The sequence below is a fragment of the Hyaena hyaena genome, unplaced genomic scaffold (genome assembly GCF_003009895.1).
Source record: "Hyaena hyaena isolate Hyena2069 unplaced genomic scaffold, ASM300989v1 scaffold_697, whole genome shotgun sequence".
NCBI lineage: Eukaryota > Metazoa > Chordata > Mammalia > Carnivora > Hyaenidae > Hyaena > Hyaena hyaena.
This window is the reverse complement of record NW_024081329.1, coordinates 965,430-972,129: the sequence shown is the minus strand read 5'-3', so window position 1 is coordinate 972,129 and position 6,700 is coordinate 965,430. Positions and strand designations below refer to the sequence as shown.

Below are 6,700 nucleotides of genomic sequence, written 5' to 3'. Positions count from 1 at the left end.
ATGATCTCACTGTGAACATATAGATGTTGCCCCAATGTGGGGTGCTCTAAGGTCCAGCTCCAATTCACAGCAGAGACTCCATAATGAACTAGCTGGTACTGCTTCCCACCCTAAGGTAAATGCCTCCGTCTGCTAGTCCTCTAGAGGCTCAATAGGGGCTTACTGGAACCTGATTTTGATGAGCTTCTACTTTATAATGACTGTTCCATTTGTTCAATATATAGTGAGCAATAATTTCACAGTGTTCTCCTAATTATGAATATATATTAATTTTATGGTCAAAATAAATTATATTAAAACCATGTAGTGTACAATTTGCCACAATTCTTTCAATAAAGTGTTCTAGATGCAACTTAACTCTTGCCAATTACAATGAGAAGCCTTCACTTTTTCAATTTAATGTGCTTGAGAATTAACCAGACACAAAGTGAATTAATAATTTAGGATGATTATGAAATAACTTAATAAATTTTTAAGTATAGGGATCTTGTGTCCTTTTTGAAAATAATTTTATTCTTTCTTTAGTAAATTTTTTGTCCTATTTATAAAAAGAAAATCAGAGGCGCCTGGGTGGCTTAGTCAGTTGGGCAACCGACTTTGGCTCAGGTGATGAGTTCCTGGTTCGTGGGTTCAAGCCCTGCATCAGGCTCTGGGTTGACAACTCAGAACCTGGAGCCTGCTTCTGATTCTGTGTCTTCCTCTCTCTTTTCCCTCCTTCCACCTCATGCTCTGTCTCTCTCAAAAATAAACATTTAAAATTATTGAAAATTTTAAAAAGAAAATCAAACCACCTTATTACGTATTTCATCATCTTCACGAGGAAATATCCAATGTTTGATTTATTTGGGAACACATATATTAATAAAAATGTAATCTTTTTCTTTTTTTAATAGGCAGTTGGTTGTTTAAAAGCAGATCTCAGTACAGCTGTAGTAAAGGAGAAAGTTTTCCACCTTAACAAATGGCATGTAATGCCTGGGATTTGTCATGTACACATACGTCTGATGTTTTCAAATTTCCATTCCCTTTTATTCACTAAGACAAGATACCTAAAATAACCCACAGAGTTTGGCATTATATAATCATTTTTATGACATGGTAAGTTAGAAATTTAAAACTTTATTTTCATATCTCACCCTATTTTCTCATAAAATATTACTAAAATGGGAAAGTGTCATTTACCTAAAATAAGTAAAACTTTGAGACTATACCCTATGGTCATTTTAGTTCATGAATAACTATTATAATTAGGATTACAAAGAATTGTTCCACATAGCACATATGTTGATATTACTTTCTCTACAAAAGTTCTTGGGGTCACTGAAAATTTATGAAACTTTAATTTGATAAAAATCCCATTATGTAAGTATAAATCTCCTTAAATGAAGGAAATGACAAAGGGTTCATGAATATTTTCTTCATTCAGAATTAAATTAACATATTTTGGCATATTTGGATGACACTAGCAGCGATCACACATTGGTGTCAATGATTTATCGAAAAATGGTACATTTTACATTGTGACTATCATAGAATCAATCAATTTATTCTTTTGAAATTCTTAAGTATATTTGACAATAAGATAAGCAAAATTGGAGTGCCAGTGTCATATCGCGGAATGAGAACACACAGAAAAAGCTACATCAGGAAATTAAAGTGCTTTCTTCTTTGATGAAATTTTTGCATGCTTTTTTCCTTGCCGTCGTATGGTCTTTTCGCCTCCTTTATTTTACTTATAATTTAATGATAGGGCATTAGTTCATGATCTGGCCCAACATGTATTTGCCATACAAAATAATCTAAAATACAGAAATAACTATTTAAGTGGTATTTTTATTTCTAGGTAGCTTACAATTTTTATATTATTTACATACTTTGAATCACTCTTTTTTTTTTCTTCACTTTTGATGAAATACCTGTAGAAATAAACTGAGTGAGAACGAGCCATTATGTTCTTTAAGATTATTCACAAATGCTTCCAAAACAGAAATGCTTTTGAGATCCCTTATGATCTTCTTGTTTTCTGCTGAAATTTCAAATTGAATTCACTGCTGACTTGGTGATACCTTTGCTTCTCCAGGGTCTACAATGATGACTGCGTTTAGTCTGTTTATAGAGTCACGGTAAGCGGCGAAACAAAGTTCAGTGTGTCAAGTTGTGTACTTGGCTTTGCTTGTAGTAGCAGAGCTGGGAGCAGCGGAAGCAGTAGCCTGATTGCCTAAAAAGAGAGGGTCCAAACAAGCTACTTTGGCAGCAAAGAAGGAATGAATGCAGTGAAGAACAGCAAATAGATTTGAAAATTCCAGCTCCTGAAAAGGAAGGAGAAGAGCTTCAGATAAAATAAGAATCAGTTTCTTTTAAAAGTTGATAATAACTAGATGACTTGATAATAGTCATTTTTTCAAGCTCAATAAACTCAATTAGAATCAATTATATCATATATATATAAATATATATATATATATATATATGCAGGCCTTTGTGTTCAATATATAAATTTCACGTGTATTGAAAATTTACTTCAAACCGTGGCAGTCTAAGACTAGAAATACCGAGCATTCTTATTATCTTAGAAAGTCACCTCAGTATTGATAAATGCTGCATGGAATTATATTTGGTCAGAATAAGATTTTATTCTCAGTTAAGTACAAGGGAAACATGGGAGTAACTTAAAAAGTATTTTCAATCACTTTATACACATTTCAAATGATAAATTTGGATTAAAATATTTTTAAAATATTCTTCATTATTCTATAGTATAAGTTACAATTTGTCATAAAACACTTAATATGAAATGCTGAAAGCAAGGGTATATTAATATTTATTGCACTAGGAGCCAAATGGTTCAGTTCCAAAATATAATACATGATTAATTTTAAATGTAATTAATTTTAACTGTTGTATTTGATTGTTTAAATTTGTTGTATCTGCTTGTTTAAAATAATCAAACATGTGGGGCGCCTGGGTGGCTTAGTCGGTTAAGCGTCCGACTTTCGCTTAGGTCATGATCTCGCGGTTTGTGGGTTCGAGCCCTGCGTCGGGCTCTGTGCTGACTGCCAGCTCAGAGCCTGGAGCCTGTTTCAGTCTGTGACTCCCTCTCTCTCTGACCCTCCCCTGCTCACGCTGTCTCTCTCTCTCCTAGAAATAAATAAAACATTAAAAAAAAATTAAAAAAAAAATAAAATAAAATAATCAAACATGTTATTAATTGAATTAAAAAAAAAATGTTTCCCATTTGGATCCCTAAGGAAATTTGTATCCCACATTGCATAAACAAAACAAAACAAAAAAATAACAAAAAACCACACACAGAAAAGAGAGTTTTTTTGTTGTTTGTTTTTTCAAGCACAAATGGTGTCAGACTGGCTGTAAAATCATGAGGTGATGTTCAGGATAGATTTTAAAAGCTGACATCAAAAATATTTTTTATGGAAAACCATCCCGTAAAAATGTGTACTTCCAAGAGAACGGAGAGAAGACAAATACATACATGTGCTTAATGGAATCTGTATGATAAACTCATCATAAAGAGGATTAGCTAGAGGGTAATAAACCATATGGAATTGCTGACAAAGTTGTTGCTCTATCATTACATGTTTGTAATAAAGGATCCAGAATTACAATAGATATGCACATTAATAGCGTTTGCAATTTGTAGTATGTGACAATGAAAAACAATACAAAGTATCTATTCAATGGGGACATATTATAATATCTGCCATGCACCAGGAAACTATGTAAGTACAGTAATTCACCTGAGGAATATTTTCTCAGGTCATGCAGTAAGACACACTCAAGCACAACTATTAATTCATAGTTCTGTACAGTATAGATAAAATTGTTTTTTCTGTTATTTTATCACTGTATCATTGGCTTCTTTTAAGTGTGTGTGCATATAAATTTTAGTTTACTTGCTATTTTCTATATATTTAGTTATCTTATTATTCTGGAGAATATAATTAACAATTTAATCTGGTTCAAATCAATACGAATTTAATTCAACAGTCTTTAAAAATTTGTTCCAATTTACCTCAGTTCCCTTCTCCTTTTATGCTGTTGTCTTATGAATTACATCTTTATAAATTATAAGCCCAATGATAGTTTTATCATTTTTATTTTATGCAGTTGTCTTTTAAATCAGTAAGAAGAATAGAAAAATTACAAACAAAAATGTATGTATACAGTCAATTACATTTGATTATGGAATTAGCGTTAAAAGTATGCTTAATTTGGGGGCACCTGTGTGGCACACTTGGTTAAGTCCAATGTCGGCTCCGGTCATGATCTTACAATTTGTGAGCTGAGCCCCATGTCAGGCTCTGTGCTGACAGCTCAAAGCCTGGAGCCTGATTCAGGTTCTGCGTCTTTTTTTCTCTCTGCCCCTCCCCCAACTCACACTCTGTCTCTCTCTCTCTTTCTCAAAAATAAATAAACATTTTTTTAAAAAAGTATGCTGAATTTCTTCATGTGTATGCAAGGTACTATTCTCCTATTTTGCTCTGAAGGAGTCCAGGGTTTCCTGTAGTGCAAATCTCCTAGTGACAAACTCCGTGGTTGCTCAATCTAGTAGAGATTTAATTTCTTCAATTTTGAAAGGAAATTTATTTAGCTAGATGGAAAAACTATTGTTTGCTAATTCCTGTTCCAGAACTTAAATATGTCACTCCATAGCCATGTGGCCTGTATGCTTATTGTTAGAAATCATGTTACCCTTATCGTTGATCCTATGGACTGCTGGAGCCATTCTCTTGCCACTTCCAAGGTCTCTATTTGGGGTTTTGAAGGTTCAATCATGATGTTTGTTTCTCTTTAGTTTTCATTCTTAGAGTTCATGAAACTTCTGGGTTTCAGCAGTTCATGTTTTTCATCAAATTTGAAAAGTTTTCAGTTGTCTTATTTCTTCAAATCATTCTTCCCTTTTTTTTTCTCTGCTTTCCTTGGATTCCCACTATGCATATGATTGATGCTGACATACATGTAAATTTCTGAGAATGTTCATTTTTACTCAGTTCTTCATTTTCTGTTCTTTAGACTGGATAATTTCAGTTGACCTAGTGAAACTGAGATGTACGGAACTCTTCAGGATCTCTCAATTTTTGTTCAAAACATCAAATCATCCTGTTTAATTACTCCACAGAAATTCTTATTTCAGTTATTTCACTTTTATACTATAAAAATTGATTTCATTCTCTTTATTATTTCTATCTCTTTTTTGACATTCTATTTAGCATGGCTTCCTTTAACCCTTTGTACATATATATGCAGCAGACAGCTCAAAGTTTTGCCTATTAAGTCCAACAGGTGGATCTCCTGAGGGAAAGTTCCTACTGAAAATTCATTTTCTGATATAAGGGTCACCATTTCCTGATTCTTTAAATGTCTCATAACTTTTGTTTAAAACTAGATGTTTCAAATAATATACTTTGGAAATAAGATTTCATCCCTCCTTAGGATCTGCTATTTGATACAGTTTGCTACTGTTCTTTCTTCCTTCCTCATTGCGTGTGTGTGTGTGTGTGTGTGTGTGTGTGTGTGTGTGTGTGAGACCCTCCTGCAGTAATTTGTACCTCTATAAAGCCTATATTTCCCCATCAATGCTGCCAGTAAAGTCTCCTAGTGGTCACCACTCTTTCCCTGGTTTGACTCAACCAGAGCTGATACTGGTTCATACACACAGCCCTGCATATCCATATCCAAGCATGTCATTCTAGGTTCTCAGGAAAAATGTGGAGTTTTCCAAAGCCAAGATTCCTCAGATCTTAGTTTTAAGGTCTCCTTAGCTTTTTGTTTGCCACTACTAATATCACTAACTCAGGTAGCTATAATGGGCTGCTAATCGTCTCCAATAAATATCTTGGGGTTGGATTTCCCCAGTGAACCAGGTTTGAGACATGTCAAGTAATGAAAAGTACTGCACATGTGCTTTTCCATGGAGCTTCAGAAACATCAAATAATTACACTTTTCTGGGGACAGGGTTTTCTGCGGAGCTCTAAGCCCAGCCTATACCCTTCCGTGGCTCTGGGCTGCTGTTTTTCACAGCAATCATGTTTTCTAGGCTGCTTGTTTTATGTTTTTTGTCTGTAATAAATACTTTACAGTTATTGCAAACATTTGTTTAATTTCAAAGTCTGAAAAAGTGAATTCTGATCATTTTGACTGGTTTTTAAAACAATTCTTTCCCAGAGAAGCACCATTTTAGAAGACCTTATTGTGACATTCTGGAAGATGAATCCACATTCACATTTGATTTTACAAGATGCCTTAAGGTACAGTGATTTGTAAAATGTATGTGGTTTGGGTTATTGACTTATTATTTATCTTGGTCTCTTGACTTCTATTAAAAAGCTTGGTGAATAAAAATAAAAACTAATTTAATTCCCAATCTATACTAATACGCTTACTTTCAAAGTCTTAAGTACTCTTAAGATCTTGATGTAATATAATCTGGTTTAATAATATCTTGTGTCATTCCTTTAAGTGAATTAAAAAAGTAAGACACTGATATATATTAATACCACATTTATATCATTTCTCTAATATTAAGTTATTTAATAAATGATAATATGCCAGCCAATGTCTTAATACCTGGGACCATAAATTTGAAAATGACATGACTGATGCCCTTAAGAAACTCAAATGGGACAATTTAAACATTTGATCCTAATGCAAATGTAAAAAGCTATGAATAAAATATGTATA

The 6,700-nt window shown here is 33.3% G+C and overlaps 1 protein-coding gene across 2 annotated transcripts in view; it reads right to left on the bottom strand.

The window, feature by feature from the left end:
* Positions 1-1,902: 1,902 nt before the first annotated feature.
* SNTG1 (syntrophin gamma 1) overlaps positions 1,903-6,700 on the bottom strand; it is a 313,487-nt gene continuing 308,689 nt past the window's right edge. For both annotated transcript variants that reach the window (XM_039217478.1, XM_039217480.1), the window contains one exon: positions 1,903-2,309. In XM_039217478.1, coding sequence (XP_039073409.1) covers positions 2,151-2,309 — 159 coding nt within the window. In that variant the 3' untranslated portion in view covers positions 1,903-2,150. The remainder of the gene's footprint in view (positions 2,310-6,700) is intronic.